This window comes from Odocoileus virginianus, chromosome 1 (genome assembly GCF_023699985.2).
Source record: "Odocoileus virginianus isolate 20LAN1187 ecotype Illinois chromosome 1, Ovbor_1.2, whole genome shotgun sequence".
Lineage (NCBI taxonomy): Eukaryota > Metazoa > Chordata > Mammalia > Artiodactyla > Cervidae > Odocoileus > Odocoileus virginianus.
Window position 1 is genome coordinate 55,182,413 of NC_069674.1, and position 22,370 is coordinate 55,204,782.

At 49.5% G+C, this 22,370-nt stretch overlaps 1 protein-coding gene across 2 annotated transcripts in view; it reads left to right on the plus strand.

Annotated features, from left to right (window-relative positions):
• Positions 1–14,515, plus strand: part of EEPD1 (endonuclease/exonuclease/phosphatase family domain containing 1) — a 123,386-nt gene extending 108,871 nt beyond the window's left edge. For both annotated transcript variants that reach the window (XM_070468436.1, XM_070468446.1), the window contains exons 5-8: positions 2,656–2,790; positions 4,938–5,076; positions 9,844–10,038; positions 13,866–14,515. In XM_070468436.1, coding sequence (XP_070324537.1) covers positions 2,656–2,790; positions 4,938–5,076; positions 9,844–10,038; positions 13,866–14,065 — 669 coding nt within the window. In that variant the 3' untranslated portion in view covers positions 14,066–14,515. The remainder of the gene's footprint in view (positions 1–2,655; positions 2,791–4,937; positions 5,077–9,843; positions 10,039–13,865) is intronic.
• The last annotated feature ends 7,855 nt before the right edge of the window (positions 14,516–22,370 follow it).

Here is a 22,370-nt window from a genome sequence, read left to right on the forward strand (position 1 = left end):
AAATCCTGTCTGGAGCCAAGGCAGCAAATGGGGTATTTCTGTCCTTTGTCCTTCTAATCCCTTCTCCGCGGTTCCAGCCTCTGCCAAGTTTGTAGAGAGCCCATTGTTCATTGACTGAGAACTTCAGATTCACTTAATTCATACATGAAATATTCGCTTTAGTGGTAAAAATTGTGCATATGGAAATGGTCTGTGGAAACATTCAGCAGATTTTAATTTTGAATTTTCTCTCATTAGTATTGCCCATATGGGTTTAGGTAAATATCTCTATGTATATATTTTCACTCCTACATATATTCAAGACCAGTCTTTACTCACTTGAAATATTCAACATCGGTAGAGTTTTAGATTTTAAAAAAAGGCTCCTGATAGTTAATTATGAGTGGATTACAAAATTTTCCTATAAATGCAGATGTTATATTTTTATCTCTAGGTGTTGGTGCTGTGTGCATGTCAATTGTGTCTGACTCTTCGTGACCCTTGGACTGTAGCCCACCAGGCTCCTCTGTCCATGGGATCATCCTGGCAAGAATAGTGGAGTGGGTTGCCATTCTCTTCTCCAAGGGATCTTCCCAACCCAAGGATCAAACCCTCATCTCCTGTGGCTTTGCATTGGCAGGTGGATTCTTTACCACTGAGCCATGTGAGAAGCCCGTTTGTATCTCTAGTATACCTAATATGCTTATAAACACACATGATATAAATACTTATCTGAGTGATATGGAGATCTGGGACTTTTAAATTGTAATGTTTACTGGATTAAAAGTATCCAGTCACTTATTGACAATAAGCTTTCTTTTTAGCTCCTACTTTAAAGTGTGCTGTAAATCTTATTTCTCTGGGTTTGGGGTGTAAGTGATTGCTGCAGGTGGTAGCCAGGAGGTTGGAAATACAGGATAATTGGAAGGTATCTGGCCTTTACCACTCCAGCCCATGACTGTCCCTTCTCAGTCATCATAGAAATAATACTAACAGGGGACTTCCCTAGTGGTCCAGTGGTTAGGACTCTACACTCTCCCTGCCAGGGTACCGGGTTCAATCCTGGTCAGAGATCTGTGTTCCCACAGGCTGCATGGTGCAGCCAAAAGTAAAATAAAAATAAACTTAAAAAACAGGGCTGGGAGGCTTCCCTGGTGGCTCATTGGTAAAGAATCTGCCTGCCAGTTCAGGAGACAGGGGTGCCATCCCGGGTCCGATAAGATCCCACGTGCTGCGGAGCAACTCAGCCCACACCATGACTATTGAATCTGTGCTCTAGAGCCCAGGAAACACAGCTACTGATCCCCCAGGCAGCAAAGACTGAAGCCCTCTAGACCCCTTGCTCTGCAACAAGAGAAGCCACTGCAGTGAGAAATGCACGCACTGCAGCGAGAGAGGAGCCCCCACTTGGCACAACTAGAGGAAAGCTGGTGTAGCAATGAAGACCCAGCAGAGCCATAAATAAATATACAAAAGTCATTTAAAAAATGTTTTTAATGGCTCAGATGGTAAAGAATCTGCCTACAATGTGGGAGACCCAGGTTCAATCCCTGGGTCGGGAAGATCCCGTAGAGAAGGGCGTGGCTACCCACTCCAGTATTCTTGCCTGGAGAATTCCATGGACAGAGGAGCCTGGTGAGTTCTAGTCCTTGGGGTCAAAAAGAGTCAAACACAACTGAGCAACTAATACTTTCACACATTTTTTTAAAAGGCACTTTACACACATATATGTATAGGTTCACAGGACACACAGTCCATTTAACACTGTTTATCTGTTCAGCAAATTATTAGAAAAGTTACTGTGTGTCAGGCACTGTGCTACATACTAGATGTTCATGGTGAGAAAACTAGACCCAGAAACCTAGCCTCTTTCACTGTTTGCAAGCCCAGGACCTTGACTGAGCCTGATGGAGCCTGTTGGAGATTTTCAAGTCAGGTAACCCTACTCCAGGTCGGGTGTCAAGGCCACTGGGTAACAGTGTGTGGCTGCCTCTCAGATCGCTCAGCCTCAGCTCCTTCATCTGTAAAATGGGATCAACAGCTCCTCCCTCAACTCACAGAGTGGCTATAGAATTTTAAAGGCTACTGTGCATTGAATGCTTATTTAGCAGACATGGGCCAGTGCCTGGCAGGGTACCCATGAGGAAGCAGGTGGTGCTGAGCTGGAAGCTGGCAGCTGCTCAGTAACCAAAGCCACCTCTTGGAGTCTTGTATTTGATCCTCAGCATTACCATTTATCAACTGTGGGGTTTCAGGGAAGTTACTTAACCTCTCTGAGCAGCTGAGTCTTCACATGACAGATGGGCATGTGAGTGGCCATCCTATGGGATGTGATGATTAAAAAGATAATCCTGTGCCTAGTCTGGGATCTTCCCTGCAACATGCCCCTTCTAAAGAAGAGCCCAAGCACTCCAGCTGTGTGAACCCCTCTGAAAGTGCTGGTCTGGGAAATTTGTTGGGGTGACAAGGAGGAACATGCTGTGGTTTAGGGATATGCTTTTGTCTCAGAAACAGCCCCCGGTCACCCAGTGACCCCGCAGGTCACCCCCAGACCCAGTGTAGAGTCTGCAGCTTTCCCTCTGTCTTCTCCTGGCCTTGCCTGCTGCTCCCAGCTCGGGGCTGAGCACCCCACCAGACAGACCTCTCTGCACACTAACACCTCGTCTTCTCCCGCAGGGTGCCGGGTTTGCAGGGTTCCTGTGGGACACAGCGGCCGGGGTGGAGCTGAGAGATGCCGCCTGGCAGGAGAGCTCACCCAGCAATGGGCATGGGAAGCCGGCGTGCCCTAGCCCGTACCTCGCAAGGTTTAAGGTATCACTCCTATTGCTGTGCGGGGCCACTCCTTCTGAAAAGGAGAAAAGCCTACTTTGAACTGTGAGCCAGAGGAGCTCACCTTTTTGCCTGGGTTTGATTCTCTCTCGGGGCTGGGTCAGCACACACAGTCGGGGTTCCCTCGACTGGGAACTTGTCCACAGCAGGAAGGAGAGGAATTTGGGGGAGATCATAGCTCTGGTAACTTGGACCTCTGGGCGGGAAGGAGGTCAAATGGCCGCTTCCCAAACCTGATAAGCAGCAGAATCACCTAGAGAGATTTTCTTAAAATCAGGGTTTCCTGGACCCTGCTCCAGACACTCACAATGCCTGGTTTCCAGAATCACCTCCTGCGCTTCATAAGTGCTCCCAGCGTTGGGTAAGGAAGCCGGGTGTTTTGGAATCTCTGGATTAGAGGGCAGCCGAACTGCTCTGAGGACACCCTTCTCTTACTAGGGAGCCCTCCAGGGGTCACTGGGGCTTGGCAGGGGCCCAGAAGGAGCTTCTGGGTGGTGGGGCCACTGACACCTCCAGACGAGCCCTCTCTCTCCAGAGTTGGGAGCAGCAAGCAGACTGACCTGAGCTGTCTCTCCGATTCCCCTGGATGCCCTGGGAAGTATTCATGCAGAGCAGTCAGAAACTGGGCATCAGGAAGGAGGAAAAGGCAGGAGCCAAAACAGATCACCAAGTCAGCAGTTGGTCTTTCCCCTCAGAAGTCACAGGGTTGGGCGAGAGTGGTCCCTTGTCCCAGAGCCCAGCAAGCTAGCTGCCAGGCTGGGACCCCCCCTCCTATATGCTCTGGAGCCAGAGGGTTGCCGCAGACCTCAGCAGTTTCTCTCTGGCAGCTCCGGGCTGGGGCTGCCTGAGAGCTGGCGGCTGTGCTGACTGTGGTCGGGGGTCCTGCCCACGCTCCCCCTCTCCTCACTCGCAAAGCTGCAGAGATGTTGACGTTCCATGTGCATGCACACAACCCGGGGTGTCTGTGGGTTGTGCTTTTGGCACTGATGTGTCAGTCGGCCAGGTATCACCCCTGAACCCTCCTCCCCAGGTCCCTTTTCTATGTGAAGTGGCTGCACTGGCTTTGGCCAAGCAAGGCAACAGGCAGAACCAGCTAGTATCTCTCAGAGGTGGGCTGGTTTTAAAGATCATTAAGAAATGCTCTCAGATTGAATTATTGGCTCAAATCCTTTGAAGGAAGTGATCCCCGGACAGGTATGAGGCCACTGTGCTTCGTGTCACATCCTAGGCCAGGCAGGTTGTGGGGACAGAGACGTGGCTTTTCTCCCCAGGCAGGGTTTCCTTGCGCACGGCGGAAGGTGTCTCCCTTGAGGTCAGAGCCACGGCCGCAGAGAGAGCCCCCCTAAGTGGGGCCGTGGTGATGGCAAACTGGGGTCACCTCTGTCAGATGAAACTGGCAGCCCCCACTTGGGGGTGCCCTCTGCACACCCCCGCTTCCTGGCAGAGGTTAGTGTTTGTTGCCATGACAAACAGAAGGGTGGGGCTGCCAAACCCAGAGCCGCTGAGCAGTGCTTTGGTGCCCAGGAGACTGACTCTGACGTCACGATTCTGCCCCTGCTCTGGGGATGCAGGCGGGGCATAGCCTGTGCTACAGGGCTCAGCCAGCTTTCATTCTTCATGTTTGAAATCACTGAGCATCAGGCACCGTGATCTCTAGGGGGGGAAGGGAGCGCATGGGGTGGGTGGGATGTGGGGAAGTGGGGAAGGAGGCGGGGCCCAGCCGCAAATCCTGGCGGGGGTGGGGGGTGACAGGCTGGCCCTGTAGGGAGAGCCCCAGGTCTTCATTAACAACCAGCTGCTAACATCACCTCTTCCTCCTTTATAGTTGCTCAGAAGGAAAAAACACAAAAAATTGACGTTTCTAGATGTGCCTGATTTTCCAGGGCTTAAGGAGGAGTAAAGGGGTGCAATGTAGGGGGTCCCCGTGATAGGACAAGAGAGGTCTCGGTCCTGCAAGGGCCTCAGGAAGCTCTCACGATGGCCACCTCCCCTTCCTCCAGGGTGAGCTGCCTCGTGTGTGTTTCCCATCGTCAGGGCTGTTCGCGAAACTGCTTGGGGGTTGGAGGTAATGGACGCAGGCAATGAGAGCATCTCAACCTGTCTCTGGTGCCTTGTTTCATCTTGCCCAGGTAGGAAGTCATGACTTGACGCTGGTGAACCTTCACCTGGCGACCCTGACCCTCCCAGGGGGTGAAAACCTGAGCAAGAATCACAGTGACAGCCATCGCTGGGCTAGCTTCACACAGACCTTGCAGGAAACCCTGAAAGGTAGGAACCATCTTTCTGTGCGGCTGGGCTAGCAGCTCCCACTTCTGCAGGATAGGTGAGGGGTGCCCCTTCCCGGCATCTCTCCCCTCCCATAGGCTGGCTGCCCCGTGGGCAGTGATGCGTACTGAGCGATGTACAGGAAACCGCCATGCCGCCTGCATCCTGGGAAGCCCAGTGCCCCGGGCACGCTCACAGCTGTCTCTGTGGGTCTGGCATGTGGGTTCCACAGTGGGGGTTTTGTGGCTCTCCAGCCTCTCTTGGATGAACAGCACTGGGAGAAGGAGAAACTGAGTGATGATATCCTCCCCCGTGACCCTCATCATGGGCTCCACTGACCCCGTGTGCTCCGGTGATGGTGTCCCCTGAAGATGTGTGCCTGCTCTTCTTGTGAAAGAGAGTTGGTGACTAGGGGAGTGGGGGAGTCCTGATGAGTCCTTTCCTTCCTGGTGGATTGCAGATCTTGCTGGCAGAGCCCTGACACTGACAGAAACACTGGACTTGAATCTTAGCTCCTTCAAATGGCTGTAGGATGTCTGGGAGGTCACCACTCTTCAGGGGCTCACAGGGTGCCCAGGGCTGGGTGGACATCTGATGAAGGACCCAGCATATAGTAGGGGCTCAGCAGACATGAATTGACTCAAAAACATGCCAGGGGGATGAAGAGAACACTGAAAAGAGTGGGACTTCAGAAGACAGGTCGGCTCTGTGCTTTCCCCCCAATAATACCAAACGTTTTCCGTGTGTGGGTTTCAAGGAGGAAGAGTTGAAAGTTGACACAGCTATAAAGACTGGGGTGTGTTCAGCTTGGCTTGGTTTTTCAGAATACTGAGCGTCTCCAGGTGAGGTTTCACAGCTGGAGGCCTGCAATTCTCTTCTGTATTCTAGAGTCTTAATCTGTATTCCTAGCTTGCTAAGCCTTTTTTCCCTTGTTAAATTGGCCCCCTACAAGGTGACTTATGAAGATTTGGCTACAAAGATAGTTCAAAGATAGTTCATTTTGAAGAGTTGAAGAGTTTTATCATGACATGAGACTTGCCATCTTAACCATTTTTAAGTTACAGGTCAGTGGTTTTAAGTATATTTACATTACTTTATAACCGTGACCACCATCCATCTCTAGAACTTTTTCATCTTCCCAAACTGAAACTCTGTACCCATTAAACACAAATTCCCTTCCCTTCCAGACCCTGACAGTCACCTTTCTACTTTGTTTCTATGAACTTGATCACTCTAGGCATCTCATCTAAGTGGAACCTTACAATATTTGTCCTTTTTTGGCCAGTTTATTTCACTTACATTATGTCTTTATGGCTTGTAGTATATATCAGAATTTCCTTTCATTTTTATGGCCAAATACTATTCCATTTGTGAGTCAACGGACCCTTGGACACTTATTTCCATCTTTTGGCTGTTATGGATAATGCTCTTATGAACATTGATGTACAGCTTACATTTCAAACCAGGATGTGCTGCGGCCAGTGTTTTCCTTAAATTATGAGCCTTTGGGCTAAAAAAAAAAGTCAGAAAGATGTTTAAGGCAAGATACTTCATCCAAGGGGCAACTATGTGGGAGACTGTTCACCCACGGCTAGTCTCTAACTCATTATGAAGGATGACTTGATAGCTTTTAAATCTGTGGACATTTCTGTTGTTCTTGATTTCAAGCTTTTCCCTTATACGGAAGGAGGAAGGGAATATGCCAGTCCCTCACTTCTCTGATAACCATAGGCCCTTGCTGTCTTTTCTGATGTTCAGGTGGGGATCAGGTATTTGTCAGAAGACCTGGGCAGGGTATTGTTTCAAGCTGCCAAGGACTATTGAGCCACAGCCTGGCTCAGCCTTGACATGCCCAGGTAAGGACAATGACTCATGTCCCTGTGTCCCCCTGCGTATGACTAACATCCAGCCTGTTGGTAAATGGTGACACGGCAGAGCCAAGGAATCAGGAAGTGCTGCAACCTGCCCAAGGGGTAGCTTGGGTAAATCGATGAGCAGAGGTGGTTTGGCTCAAACAAAGACTGAACCTTTATTCCACAGGCTTCTTTCTATCAGAGCAAACAGAGTCGATTTGGTTAGCAAACTCTGGGCCTTTCCATCTTTGTCTGGAATGTGCAGCCAGATTGACTGACGTCAGTGAGGGCTGAGGGTGGGGTGCCCATCCACTGATAGAATTTTCTTCATTCAGACTGCCCACCCCCCTAGGGCCTGCTCTGTGAACTCAGCCAGAGTCAAACAAGGCAGGGTCATGCTTGGCATCTGAGTAAGACACCCCCAGTGGGGCCTGGCTCCTGCTGTTGTCACCAGCATTTTATAAATCTAGGACTCTGAGGAAGTCAGCCCCAAACATTCTCCCTTCGCTCCTGGAAAATGTGTGTGCTCAGTAGTGTCTGATTCTTTGCGGCCCCAGGGACTGTAGCCTACCAGGCAGCTCCTCTGGCCATGGGATTCTCCAGGCAAGAATACTGGAGTGGATTGCCATGCCCTCCTCCAGGGGATCTTCCTGACCCAGGGATCGAACCTGCGTCTTCTGGGTCTCCTGCATTGGTAGGCAGGTTATTTACCACTAGGGCCACCTGGGAAGCCCTAACTCCTAGAAACTCAGAGGATAACTGTGGAGCCCACCTTGGTGGACAGCTTCCTAGGAGAATTTAGGGCCCTGCACGTCTGTGGGTTGTCAGAGGCAGGGAGTGTCTCCATGTCATCACCAAACTGCTTTAACCAAAGTAGTTCAGTTGCAAGAAACCTGGACAGTCCAATCCAAAATGAGCCATTATTTTCATTCCTGAAGTTACAGAGAGCTTGGTTTATTGACACCTGACACCAGCATCTCTCCTGGGTTCAGAATTTTCTTTTCTTAAAAAAAAAAAAAAATATATATATATATATATATATATATATATATATATATATATTTTTTTTGTCAGTGCTGAGTCTTCATTGTGGCACATGGGCTTTCTCTAGTTGCAGTGAGCGGGGGCTACTCTCTAGTTGCAGTACAAAGGCTTCTCATTGTGGTGGCTTCTCTTGTTGTGGAGCACAGGCTGTAGGATGTGCAGTCTTCATCAGCTGTGGCTTTTGGGCTCTAGAGCATAGGCTTAATAGCTGTGGTACACGAGCTTAGTTGTCCTGTGGCATGTGGGATCATCCCAGACCAGGGATTGAACCCATGTCTCTTGCATTGGTCGGTGGATTCTTTATCACTGAGCCACCAGGAAAACCTCCAGAGCTGTCTTTTTTTGGCTCAAATATTTCATGTTTGTATCCTAATGAAAACCTCTCATTATATGGAAACCTCTGTCTCAGTCTTTCCTAAGTTTTCCTTGAAATTTAACAAAGGTAGCATCTTTCTATTCATTCCTTTTAAAAAATACGTTGCACCTTAATTCTGCAGTTTTCCTCGTGCTTTGTTCACTATTTCTTCCGCGCGTGTTTCTCTGACGTCTGCCAGGCAGCAGACTGTTCCAAGCGTGTGGGGCTCTTCCATCCTAGCTCTGTGTAAAGAGGCCTGGATTTGAGGGCTGGCTTGGTGAGTTTGGTCAGAGCCTCAGCTTCTCACCTGCAAGAGGTCCCCGGCACACGGTGACGACTCAGCGGAGGGTCATTAACACTGGCCACGTAGTTGTTATTAGTATTATTCATAAGTTGACTCTCCTGTTGGAAGTTCGCACTGACTTCTCACGACCAGCTTAGTTGGGCTCGCCCCGCTCTGGGTGCCAGGGTTGTTAGGATCTAGCATGAGGGTCACAGTTGCCTCTCTTGTTGGTCACACAATGGCTGCAGGAAAGACTTCCTTCCATCCCCTTCCCTCCCTCAGGGCCCCCGGAAGAGGATGTCATGTGCAGAACATGAGTGCCCTCTGCTGGTGGCGTGTGTCATTTCACTTTAGATTTCTTTGTCTCTAAGCCATTGTTATTGACGCATATTCGTGTCCCTGAAGATTTGCTGAGTGTCTCAGGTGCATTTGGCCCTTGGTTATGAACTGCTTTCCTTAAAGCTTTTCTTGCAGTGTTTCTCCCTGTGGTAACGTGGCTCCCATGAGGGGAACTTCGAGACAGGAAGTGATGGTCAGGCAGTGGACCGGAATCCCAGGGAGCCAAGCTGGGGCCCACTGTTCTTTCTGAATGTCTCCTCACTTTGGAAAATACTTCATAACTATCCCACTTACTCTTGTAAATCAAACTTGAGTTTGAGAGAGATGTTGAAAATACTTTAAAGTATTTTGCCCTATATTAGTGTGCTGGGGTTCCATAACAAAATACCACAGATTGGATGACTTAAATAACAGGCATTTATTTTCTTACAGTCCTGAAGGCTGGAAAGTCCATGATCAAGGTGTTGGCAGGGGCGGTTTCTTCTGAGGCCTCTCCTCGGCTTGTAGATGTCTGTCTTCTTCCTGTGTCTTCATTTGGGCTTCCTTCTGTGCTCAGTAAATGTTTGTTGAGCTTTTGTTAACAATATGGGCAAGACCCTTGGGGCCTTTTTGTGCTATGAGATTCAGAACCCATGATCCAGAACAGAGGTGATGTTGACATGATACCAACCAAATGTGTCACTAAACTACTCTGAAGGCTTGCAGGGCCGGGGGGTGCGGTGAGGAGGTATTGCACAAGGCACTTGGGAAAATTGGGAGAATAAGAACCATGCCACAGTCCTAACCCTGGTGAGTCAGATCAGACAGTCACGATCCTACTTAAATGAGTGGTGGTCAGTGTTGGGCTAACTCCCCACCACTTCTTACATTTCTGAATTTCTTTCTTCTACTTCTAGGAGAAAAAGACGTGATAGTTTTAGGGGATTTTGGCCAGGGGCCGGACAGCAGTGACTATGATATCTTGAGGAAAGAAAAATTCCACCACCTGATCCCCGCACACACCTTTACCAACATCAGCACCAAGAATCCTCAAGGCTCGAAGACTCTGGACAACATCTGGATCAGTAAAAGCTTAAAGAAGGTTTTCACAGGTAAAGCACGTGTGCTGTTCAGAAACAGAGTGAGAGTCACCTGTCTGAGCTGGCAGTTCACGATTGTCTGGTTTGAGCGAGAGTCAGGAGTGACCTTCCCTCCTCTGCGGGCATTTACCAGGTTACTGTTCAGGTGGCTGTATAATTATCATTCACACAGAGCCACTTTTAAGAGTGAAGGGGTTCTGAAAACTAATTAAAAGGCATTCACTGACCTACATCAGGGACAAAGCAAATGCGTCCCGGGCAGACCTGGTTATCGACTGGCAGCACTGGGTCCTTGCTGCGAACTTTCTCTAGTTGCACTGAGTCGGGGCCACTCTCTAGTTGTGGTGCGTGGGCTTCTCATTGCAGTGATTTCTCTTGTGGAGCACGTGTTCCAGGGCACGTGGGCTTCAGTGGTGTGGTTCACAGGCGCTAGAGCGTGGGCTCGATAGTTGTAGTACACGGGCGTAGTTGCCCCACGACTTGACAGGAATTCAAACCCATGTTCCTTGCATTGGCAGGTGGATTCTTATCCACTGGCCACCCGGGAAGCCCCAACTTAGCCTAATTTTAAGGATACTTAGTCCTTCAGCAAACCCTTCTTGAGCCCTGTCATGCTCAGGCAGTGTGTTGTGGCCTGAGATTTACCAATGCCATCAGCACCCTGAAGAGCAGCAGTTGGGGGTGAGCTGACACGTCACCTGGCATCACTATAGGATGCAGAAGTGCCTTAGGCAGGACTCTGCCAGACCAGGGTGTGGTGGGTAACCTCAGAACTGAAAAGCACTCCCCCAAAACCAGTCACTTGCTGAGCAGACTTTGGGTCATGAAACATTCATAAAAATACAGAAGCGGCAGTAGGGTCTTTGGACGTAAGATAAGAAGAGTAAGATAAGCACCAAAAGTTTGAAAAGTGTCAGTTGATCAGTTGTCGTGTCCGATCTTTGTGACCCCAGGGACTGTAGCCCACCAGGCTCCTCTGTCCATGTGATTTTCCAGGCAAGAATACTGGAGTGGGTAGCCATTCCCTCCTCCAAGGAATCTTCCTGACCCAGGGATCGAACCTGTCTCCTGCACTGCAGGCAGATTCTTTACCATCTGAGTCACCAGAGAAGCCCTTACTAAACCCAAATAGTTGCAGATTATACTTCAGAGAAACGTTAAAAAAAAAAAAAAAATTAAGTACCAATGCTGGAGTCCCACTGTGAGACCAGGACGTGCAGCCAAGACTTGGATCCTCAGGCCTAGAACTTCCAGTCCCGGGCACCAGTGTGCTGTTGGACTGTGTCATAGGAAAATCCAAAGGATGAAGAAAGTAGGCCTCAGAGGGAGTGTCCGTCATGAGACTGGGCGAGACGCAGTTTGCAGAAATGCACCGCTGGCCAGACAGAGGTCGGTGGCAGTGGGAGGCGGTGCTGGAGTGCTTGAGCAGATGGGGCTGGAGAAAAGTTAGAAACCATTGCATCTGTCCCTTGCTCTTTAGCTGTAGAAAGCGAGGTGCAGGGAGCAGTGGCCCCCATCGTGGGACTGTTGCCTGGGCAGCAGAACTCACATCAGAATCCAGGCCTGAAAGTGAAGGTGTTAGTTGCTCAGTTCAGGTCAGTTCAGTTGCTCAGTCATGTCTGACTCTGCGACCCCATGAATCGCAGCACACCAGGCCTCCCTGCTCATCACCAACTCCCGGAGTTTGCTCAAACTCATGTCCATTGAGTCAGCGATGCCATCCAACCATCTCATCCTCCGTCATCCCCTTCTCCTCCCGCCTTCAATATTTCCCAGCATCGAGGTCTTTTCAGATGAGTCAGTTCTTTGAATCAGGTGGCCAAAGTATTGGAGTTTCAGCTTCAGCATCAGTCCTTCCAATGAATATTCAGAACTGATTTCCTTTAGGATGGACTGGTTGGATCTCCTTGCAGTCCAAGGGACTCTCAAGAGTCTTCTCCAACACCACACTTCAAAAGCATCAATTCTTTATGGTCCAACTCTCACATCCATACATGACTACTGGAAAAACCATGGTTTGACTATACAGACCTTTGACAACAAAGTAATTTCTCTGTTTTTTAATATGCTGTCTAGGTTGGTCATAACTTTTCTTCCAAGGAGCAAGCATCTTTTAATTTCATGGCTGCAATCACCATCTGATTTTGGAGCCCAAAAAATAAAGTCTGTCACTGATTCCATTGCTTCCCCATCTATTTGCCATGAAGTGATGGGACTGGATGCCATGATCTTAGTTTTCTGAATGTTGACTTTAAGTCAATTTTTTCACTCTCCTCTTTCACTTTCATCAAGAGGCTCTTTAGTTGTTCTTAGCTTTCTGCCATAAGGGTGGTGTCATCTGCATATCTGAGGTTATTGATATTTCTCCCAGAAATCTTGATTCCAGCTTGTGCTTCCTCTAGCCCAGCATTTCTCATGATATACTCTGTGGATGTAAGAGTTGGACTGTGAAGAAAGCTGAGCACCAAAAAATTGATGCTTTTGAACTGTAGTGTTGGAGAAGACTCTTGAGAGTCCCTTGAACTGCAAGGAAATCCAACCAGTCTATCCTAAAGGAGATCAGTCCTGGGTGTTCATTGGAAGGACTGATGCTGAAGCTGAAACTCCAGTACTTTGGCCACCTCATGTGAAGAGTTGACTCACTGGAAAAGACCCTGATGCTGGGAGGGATTGGGGGCAGGAGGAGAAGGGGACGACAGAGGATGAGATGGCTGAATGCCATCACCAACTTGATGGGCATGAGTTTGAGTAAACTCCGAGAGTTGGTGATGGACAGGGAGGCCTGGCATGCTGCGATTCACGGGGTCGCAAAGAGTCAGACACGACTGAGTGACTGAACTGACTAACTGACTGACTGACTCTGCATAGAAGTTAAATAAGCAGGGTGACAATATACAACCTTGACGTACTCCTTTCCCAATTTGGAACCAGTCTGTTGTTCCATGTCCAGTTCTAATTGTTGCTTCCTGAGCTGCATACAGATTTTTCAGGAGGCAGGTCAGGTGGTCTGGTATTCCCATCTCTTTAAGAATTTTCCACAGTTAGTTGCTTAGTCATGTCCAACTCTTTGCGAGCCTGTGGACTGTAGCCTGCCAGACTCCTCTGTCCACGGAATTCTCTAGGCAAGAATACTGGAGTGGGTTGCCATTCCCTTCTCCAGGGGATCTTCCCAACCCAGGGATTGAACCCAGGTCTCCTGATTACAGGCAGATAGATTCTTCACCCTCTCAGCCACTAGGGAGGCCACCGGAGCCCAGGCCTGGGTCCATTTGATTATCTGGGACGGTTCTCACTGAGGGCCACGGCCATGCTTCTAACTGCTCCATCCTTCCTTCTGTGACTCTTCCACTCTTTCTTAAACACACCTTGAGCTTCACATGTTTCTAAATCTTGACTTTAAAAATACCTTTACTATCTCATAAACTTCTGTAACTTTCTCTTCTTTACCCTTTTTGTAGAACTTTCTCCTTTCCCACCTGCCTTTGCAGCTTTGCTTTGTGAAATAGGACCTTCACTTTGGACGCCTTTGTGGGACCTGTGTCCCTGTGTCAAACACTTATCCTCACTGGTCAGATTGCAAGTGTTTGAAAATAAGGACGGTGTGGGGGCCAGGAGGTGTGTGAATGGGCAGGAGGCCTGGACCCAGGGTAGTTTCAGCACCTCCTTGGCAAACCCTCACTTGTCTGGGAAATCCAATGGGCTGAGACAGCTGATTTGCACAGGCAAGCCAGGTGACTGAGGGGTCTCTTCAGGGAGCCCAGGCTTGCAGACTATGTACAGTGTTGGCCTCCACCCACCCCCCATCCTGACCTCTGGGTCTGTCTTCCCTCTGCCTCCAGGCCACTGGGCTGTAGTGAGAGAAGGCCTCACGAACCCTTGGATTCCAGATAACTGGTCTTGGGGCGGAGTGGCTTCTGAACACTGCCCCGTGCTTGCGGAGTTTTACACGGAGAAGGACTGGAGCAGGAAGGAAGGCACTCGGAACGGCAACGGGCTCACCCTGGAGCGGAGTGAAGCCATCATTAAACACGAGCGATGATGACACCGAATAGGCGTTCCACCCCTTGCCCCCGGGGAGTTTGCCCTTCCCCGTGAAGATGCAGAGCCAGAACCGCCTGCCCTGACAGTGGACAGTGCTTGGGCAGCAACCTGGCTGCCTTCCTCACAGAGTTTGTGGACTCTCATGGGGGAGGGAGCCCAGCAGGCCCTCAAGGTGCTGGATGGTCTGACCAGAACTGGAATGTCTCTGATCTGTGGATGCCACCAGCCTCAGCCACCGGGGGTCATCACCCCACTGCCTGGACTGCAGCTCATGGGGAACAGCAGTGGAGGCTGGAGGCTGGAGGCCGAGCTCTCGTTCCTGACCACCAGTCTGCGATGTTCTGACTGCAAATCCTGTGAAAAGCTTTTAACTTGAGCACTCTCCTCAAATATTTTGAGTGATGATTTTTAGTTTTGTTTTGAAAAAAATAAACAGAGATGAGCCTGCCTGGCTGCAGTGAGAGCCTGGGGGCGGTCCGCGGTCCTGTGTGGGTTTCGTGCCCTGTTCTAATGTCTTGGGCGGGGTGGGGAAGGGGAGAGGCTGTGGCCTGCAGGGTCCTGCACACGGCACCCCTAACCCTGGGAGTTCCTTTTGCATCCTCACCTTGAGATCATGCAGAGGTACCCGTCACACCTTCACTGACCCTTGGAGACCTCTGTCCAATCTTTAGATTGTCTCCTCCCTCCCATCCAGTGCTTCATCCTCTGACCCCTTTGCCGGACCATCTATCACTTTGAAGAACTATTTGAATGATCTCCTTTCCTCCTTCCCCACTCATTTCAGTTCACCTTCAGTTCCCCAGGCATTCCCCACCCAGAGTCTCCATCTGCTAACCCTGAGGAATAGCTGTTGATTCTGGATCCCCAGGAAGCTAAGCCTGGGAGCATCAAGAGAGGGAGGGCCCTCCTTTGAGGGTGGGAGTTGGGGGCGGGGGTCAGGAAGTGTGGGTTAACTGTCATCAAGTACTCTTTCCTTCCCAGGTTGGGGTCTCCTCTGGGTCCCTATGAGACTGGGAATATAATGCCCATTTCACAGCTGAAGAAACAGGCTTACAGAGTTTCACCTCCTGAAGGTCACACAGCCAGTAAGTACATAGACAGGATCCACACTCAGTCCAAAGCCCATGCACACATGTCAGCCCTATGCTGCTGACACTGACGTGTGAGAGAGTTAACAGTGGCAGTGAATGTGTGGACCACCATCACCACCAGTGGGAATCTAGTGACTTGTTGGGCCCAGGACTGGATGGGCAGTGAAAGGGGCCCCGTCCATCAAAGGATGGACACCTGGGGCATCGGGCTCCCAGGAGCACCACTGGTTGTGAGCACAGGAAGGAAACCCCTTTCCGGGGGCTTTTCAGGTACCTGGTCATCACCCATCACTACTCCCAGGAGCTGTCTCTCCAGTGGGTGGGTGAGCAGTGCCTGGAGACCAGGAACCTGTGATAGCTGAGTCTTGACTGAAAGCAGTCGCGTTAGAATGAAAAGTTGTGGTGGGTAGGAAGGGGTGCTTCTCAGCTGAGCTGACCTTTTTTGGTACTTTATCTGCAGTTAAAACTTCCACCTGCATTCACCATTCAGATGCTCCAAGTTCTTTTAGCCAGATTTTTGCACGAAACTGTGGAAAGAAAAGGGCTTCTTAGGTGAGAAGAGGTGAGAAAAATCCAGTTAAACGACCTTTGTGAAAGTCCCTTGATTTGAGCCAAAGGCTGGGGAGCTGAATGGTAGCTCATACACTGGAGTTGGCTCAGTGCCTCTGCTTAGCACTGGCTGGATGCACCCTCACACCCCAGACACAGAATGGGGGTGCGGGGGCGGTGCTTGTTACCTGAGGACCCCAGAAGTGAAGGCATTGCTTGGTAGCCACAGGCCCAGGGTTTGAAGGCAGCAGACCTGGCTGCCAATTCCCAGATCTTTTGTGTCCAAGCTGTGGCCCCTGTAGGTTCTGCTTGTCTGGCTGAGTCCCAGGTTTCTTATTTATTAAGTGAGGATAGAACTCCTCAGGGCTGCAGACAATAAATAACATCTATAAAATTCCCAGCATGCTCAACTCCAGGGGGGGCAGCCATTCTCCCTGGCACATGGTGAGAACTCAACAAGCAGCAGCATTTAAAAATAATTCTTCTATTTTTTTTGCTGTCTTCATTTTATCCCCGGAGTTTCTGTTACCCTCAACTGGAACAGATGCTTCGTGGTTTCCCAACAGTATGCTATCCTGGACTGTCCACTGGTCCAACTGAGCTCTCAAAAGTAATGATCGCACCCAGTGGAGCCTGTCACTGATCATCCCGCCCCACTTTCCACTGAGAAAGACCCAAAGGCTCTGGAAGCGTCCAAGACTGCCCTTCACAGCTCCCCCTGGCGGAGAAACCTGGTAGGACACCCAGTAAATCATCCAGAAACAGAACCTGTGCTTTTTTCTGCTTGAGTTGACAGGATATGGCCAACCGTCTCCCAGAAGTAGCAGTAGCTGGACTCAGACGTGGAATCTCAAGGGTATCGTCGCTGGTCTAACGGTGGGCACACTTAGCCTTTGAAAGTCTCAGTTCCCAGCCAAGCTGTGGGATGATGGAGGTCTCCCCCAGCAGAGAGTGCCTCCTTAGGCTCCTCCCTGCCCCGGCCTGTGAGCCTTTAGCCCAGAGGCAGGATTTTCATTAAAACTTACAGAATTCAAAGCTCAAGTTTTCTAGAAGTGTTAAGATTAATTAATAATAAGATGGCTCATCTCTTCTCTCTCCCCCCGCACAGTAAGTATGAGAGAATTGAATAAAGCTTAAAATCCAAAGGATACTTAAATTTACAAATTATGGATAGTTGTTTAAGCTGGGTGATAGGAACATAGGGATTCATGACACTCTTTTACTTTTGTCTCTTTTAGATGTTTCATAGTCACAATGAAATACATACATACATAATAAAAGGTCCAAGCTTGCCCCAAAATGACAGTGTTCAAAGTTTTATACTTTTAAACAGAAAAACACTACATTTCCCTGTAGGCCAGGTATGCTGAAGTCCTCACAGCAGATGTGGAAACATGTGGAGGGCATTATAACTCTTTCTTCTTATGCCACTCCCTGAAGGAGCATTTTGCTGGGAAGAAGTCACCCAAAGTGATCAAGTGTTAATTCTGGAATGGTGAAATTAAAGTATACATATTTGGAGGTAAAATTAAAATATAGGTATTTGGAATGAAGAGAAGAAAGGGATATTTAAATCCTTAGGTTGCTTTTCATTCATCACACATGGTGCACCCATGAGGTTGGTCTGTGCGTGTCTCCAGCAGGGTGCTCCTGCTGCTGCAAGGGCCTGGTTGCAGAATTCCCTGTATTCTCCATTCTCCCCTTGGTGAGCCTGGAAGAGGTGGGTTTTCCCTGAAGGAGCAGCCAGCAGGAATCTGAGTGCTAGGCCTTAGGAAGCTGGGAATCCTCATGCAGGAGCCAAAGTGACTGCATCTTCCATTTCATAAAAAAACCGTAGGCCCTTTCATAAAACAGAACCCTGAGCCCGCAGACTGTGGGTGCTCCATGGGGAGGGCCAGTTCCTTCCAGCCCAGCTCTCTACCCAGTCTCCATGCTGTGGCCCCTGACCTCAAGGCACTCACTGCTGGCATGCCCCCACCCACAGCACAGATGAGCTTTGGTACAGACCTAAGTGGGCAAAGGGGCTTCCCTGGTGGCTCAGTCGGTAAAGAATCTGCCTGCAATGCAGGAGACCTGGGTTCAGTCCCTGGGTTGGGAAGATCCCCTGGAGAGGGGAACCCACGGCTACCCACTCCAGTATTCTGGTCTGGAGAATTCCATGGACAGAAGAGCCTCATGGGCTACAGTCTATGGGGTCACAAAGAGTCAGACACAATTGACCGACTTTCCCCAAGGGGCAAAGAAACAAGCCAGGGGATCATGAATAAGCTTCCTCATCTTCAGCTTGTGGGGGCAGATGGGAGTCTCCCTGCCTAACCCCACCTGGAGGCCAGCAGCTCCTGCCCCTTGAGAGGACCTTTGGGTAGGTCTGGACTCCCTTCAGGAAGTCCAGAGTGAGGAGAGTGGCAGCATGAGGTCTGCCCATCTGAGGCACCCTTTCCGGGTTGATGGGCCCCCTGGGATGTCTGCCTCCAAGGCGAGAGCCCCGCCCACCACGGCGAGAGCCCCGCCCACCGCAGGAGCGCCTGCTTAGCCTGATCGCTGCTGAAGCCAGGCAGGCTCAGAGGAGTGGAGGTGGGTAGTTTTGCTGAAACTGGGAAGAAGGGATCTGGAGTGGAGCGGGCACTATCTGCCTCCTGAGTGTTCCACGGCTGGCCAGGTGACTTACACAACTAACCTGAGGACATTCTCCAAGGACTTGAGGCCAACTCCATCACCCCCATTATTTGGTAAGTCACAAAGTTGGGATTCCTGACTCAGCTCTGAATGCAAAGGCCTTGTTTTTAAAGTTCTTGTGGGGCGGGAAGCCTCATACTTAAGAATAAACAAAATAACTTGTCAAGCAGAGATATAAATTGCTGTGCGAATCAGAGGAAGAGGGTATATTTTCACCTGGCGGCAAATTTGAGTAGTCTTCCTGGGAAAGTTTTCTGAGCTGGGGCTTTAATGGGCAAGACTGGTGCGGGTGGTGCAGGCAGGCAGAAGACGGTATTCTGGGCAGGGGTTCCTGAGGACAAGGGTGTGGAGGAGGGAAGGGCTCCATCTAGGTCACTCTACCAAGTTTAAGAAAGGTTGTGGGGAGAAGACTAAACAGAACCCAAGGCCAGAGTTAAAAGGCAGCTGGCCTGGGAGCTGGTAGGCTGCTCTGCAGGCCTTGTGCAAAGCAGAGAAAGAGGCTGAAGCGTTGGAGCACCGCAGAGCCCGGCAAGAAACATGCTGGGCCTCACACTGGTCCCTGAGCAAGGGATGAGGCTGGAGTGGAGCAGCGGTGGGCATGGAGGGGCCAGGACAGTGGTCCCCCTCACCCCCGAGGAACAGGCCCCTGGAACTTTTACAGGACGAGCTAGAGGCCCAGCAAGGTGGAGAGGGGAAAGCTCTAGGAGGTACTGAGAGCTCAGCTGTAGTGAGTGTTACAGGCCCAGGCTCCTGTTTAAACCCACCTGGAACTTATTATTGTGACTCTGGCCAAGTTATTTGACCTTCTGTAAGCCTGTTTCCATAAATGAAAAATGGACATGTTTCTACCTCCTTGTAATAAGAAATGAACTATTGGGTGTGTGTGGCAATCCCCTTCCTCATCACCAGCAGTTTCTGTGGTGGCCAAGCCTTTCTGGGAGGTGGAAGTGTTCGGGGAGTCCCCAGACTGCTGCTCTGTGCCCAGACACAGCCCCCAGCCAAGCTCGATGAGGCTCCTTTGTGTGAACAACACCATAAAGAGGGACACGAGATCAGATGCCGGGGTCTGACCGAGAGTGGGGATGCGGGGAGACCTGACCGCCACTAAGAAGCAGGCCACTGCCTGAGAGTGGAGGCAGGAGGACCCTGCATTGGCGAGAAGTCTGCTGAGCATGAAACGGATCACTCGTGGGGATGGGGGGATGACCCTCACTTTCAGGGTCGGCCCACACGACGCATGTTTCACTTGGCACGTTGGATTCTGAGACACTTAAGGGTGTCTGCTTAGAAGCTGAGCTCCCATCAATAGTCAGTGGTGGGAGATGGGCTGTCCTAAGCGCCCTGCTGTCTCTATCGTGATGAATTATTTAATTAAATGATTCTTGCTGTGGGTGGGGAGCACTGGGGACTCAGGTTTTGCTGTGATAAGGAATGCAGTTGGCCTGGAACGTGTCAAGCAGATAAGGAGGCCTGTGGAAAACAAGCGGCCGTGACAAAGGCAGGGGGCATGGAGGAGGGGATGGGGGATAAGGCCACAGGCCCAGGCCCAGGCGCACTTTCTGTGGTCTCCTGCCCTCGGGAAACTGGGAGGCCGCGTGGCCAAGGCTGAGCTGGGGTTGCTGCAGCAGCACACAGACCAAGGAGAGCAGGTGGCAGAGGGCCGGCGTGGCCAGGCCCCCGATACTTGCAGCCTGGAGCAGGGAGGACAAGCTTCGCGCTTCAAAGACAGGGGCAAGGTGTGGTCTGGGGCACCCTGGGGTCACCATTCTCTCTTCACCTCAGGGCTGGGGGCTGGAGGGGAGACGTTCTTTTTCCTCAGATCTGGGTACCCAGGGGGCCAGGTGGGGCCTGGTAACACGGGAAATGCAGGCTGAAGAGCAGCAGGAAAGAGGGCGCTGCCTCGTCCCCCAAGAGCCTGGTCCTTGTGCACAGGGGGTGCCAGGGGGCCTGGGCAGGAGGGGGACAGGAGAGAGAAAAGGCCCCAGAGGAGATGTCCCACCTGCCGGCGTGTTCCTGCATCTGGAGGCCAAACTGCACAAGGCAGCCTGTAGTAGGTGCCTGTGGCTCTGGGGCACCTCCTAGTGTGTGCTGAGCAACTGAGGTCCCATCAGTAGTCTGTGGTGGAAGATGGGTACTCCTAAGTGCCCTGCTGCCTCCGTCATGATGGATTATTTAATTCAGTGATTAAATAATAATTCAGTGATTTGTTGCTGGTGGGGAGCTTTAAGGACTCAGGTTTTACTGTGATGGTGAATGAGGACAATTGGCTGGCACTGTGTGATTGCATCAGAACTGGCTGCTTTGGGCTGAACCCAAGTCTGCAAGCTGGAGGAGGGTGTCAGGCCTCCAAACCCAGGCTCACTCTGTATCCTGGGATGACGTCTTCACTCTGAGTTCAGAGATGTCCTGAGGGGCATTTTTATTAATTTGGTTTTCTATTCAAAATTTTTATATTTATAATTGATTTACAATGTTGCGTCAATTTCAGGTGTACAACAAAGTGATTCAATACATATATCTATTTTTTTCAAATTCTTTTTCCATTTAGGTTATTACAGAATATTGAGTAGATTTCTCTGTGCTGTACAGTAGGTCCTTGTTGATTTATTTTATACATGTAGTATGTCAATCCCAAACTCCTAATTTAGCCCTTCACCCCCTATACTTTTCCCCTTGGTAACCATAAGTTTGTTTTCAGAGTCTGTTTCTGTTCTGTAAACAAGGTCATTTGCATGATATTTTTAGATTTCACATACAAGTGATGTCATGTGACATTTGTTTCTCTGACACTTAGTATGATAATCTCTAGGTTCATCCATGTTGCTGCAAATGCCATTCTTTCTTTCTGATGGTTGAGTAATATTCCATTGTATATATGTACCATGTCTTTTTATCCATTCTTCTGTCAATGGACATTTTAATTGCTTCCATGTCCTAGCTGTTTTATACAGCGCTGCCATGAACATCTGGGTGCATGTATCACTTTGAACCATGTTTTTCTCCAGAAACATCCCCAGGAGTAGGACTGCTGGATCATGTGGTAGATCTATTGTTTAGCTTTTCAAGGAACCTCCACACTGTTCTCCACAGTGGCTGGATCAGTTAACATTTCCACCAACAGTGTACACAGGTTCCACATCCTCTCCAGCATTTATTGTTTATAGACTTTTTTAAAACTTATTTTATATTAGGGTATAGCAGATTAACTATGTTGTGATAGTTTCAGTAAAGGATTCAGCCATACATGTATCCATTCTCCCCCAGGTTCCTCTCCCATCCAGGCTGCCACATAACATTGAGCAGAGTTCCATGTGCTATATAGTAGGTCCTTGCTTGTTTATAGAATTTTTGATGATGGTCATTCTGACTGGTGTAGGGTGATATCTCACTGTAGTTTTGTATTTTTCTAATAATTAGAAATGTTGAGTATCTTTTCATGTGCCTTTGGCCATCTGTGTTCTTTGGAGGATTGGGTTATTTTTGATATTGAGCTTCATGAACTGTTTGTAAATTTTGGAGATTAACCCCTTGTCAGCTGCATTGTTTGCAAATATTTTCTCCCATTCTGTGGGTTGTCTTTTTGTTTTATGGTTTTTCTTTGCTGTGTAAAAGCTTTTGAGTTTAAGTAGGTCCCATTTGTTTATTTTTATTTTTACTCTCATTACTGTAGGAGATGGATTAAAAATTATATTCCTGTGATTAATGCCAAAGAATGTTCTGCCTATGGTCTCCTCTAGGAATTTTATAGTATCAGGTCTTAACATTTAGGTCTTTAATCACACTGAAATCATAAAGTGGCATTTTAAAAGAGGCTACTGAGATGGCTTTACCTCTCAGCTAAGGGGGCACCCTCACTGCTCTATGTTTCAAGGAATCCTATGAATTTTCTAGGCTGTAGAAATCCCCCCATTCACTGACTTTAAAAGCCTAAGGACAGGGAGTCAGGAAGTGCCAGTATGAGGCCCAGCTGGTGGGCCACCTGTGGCC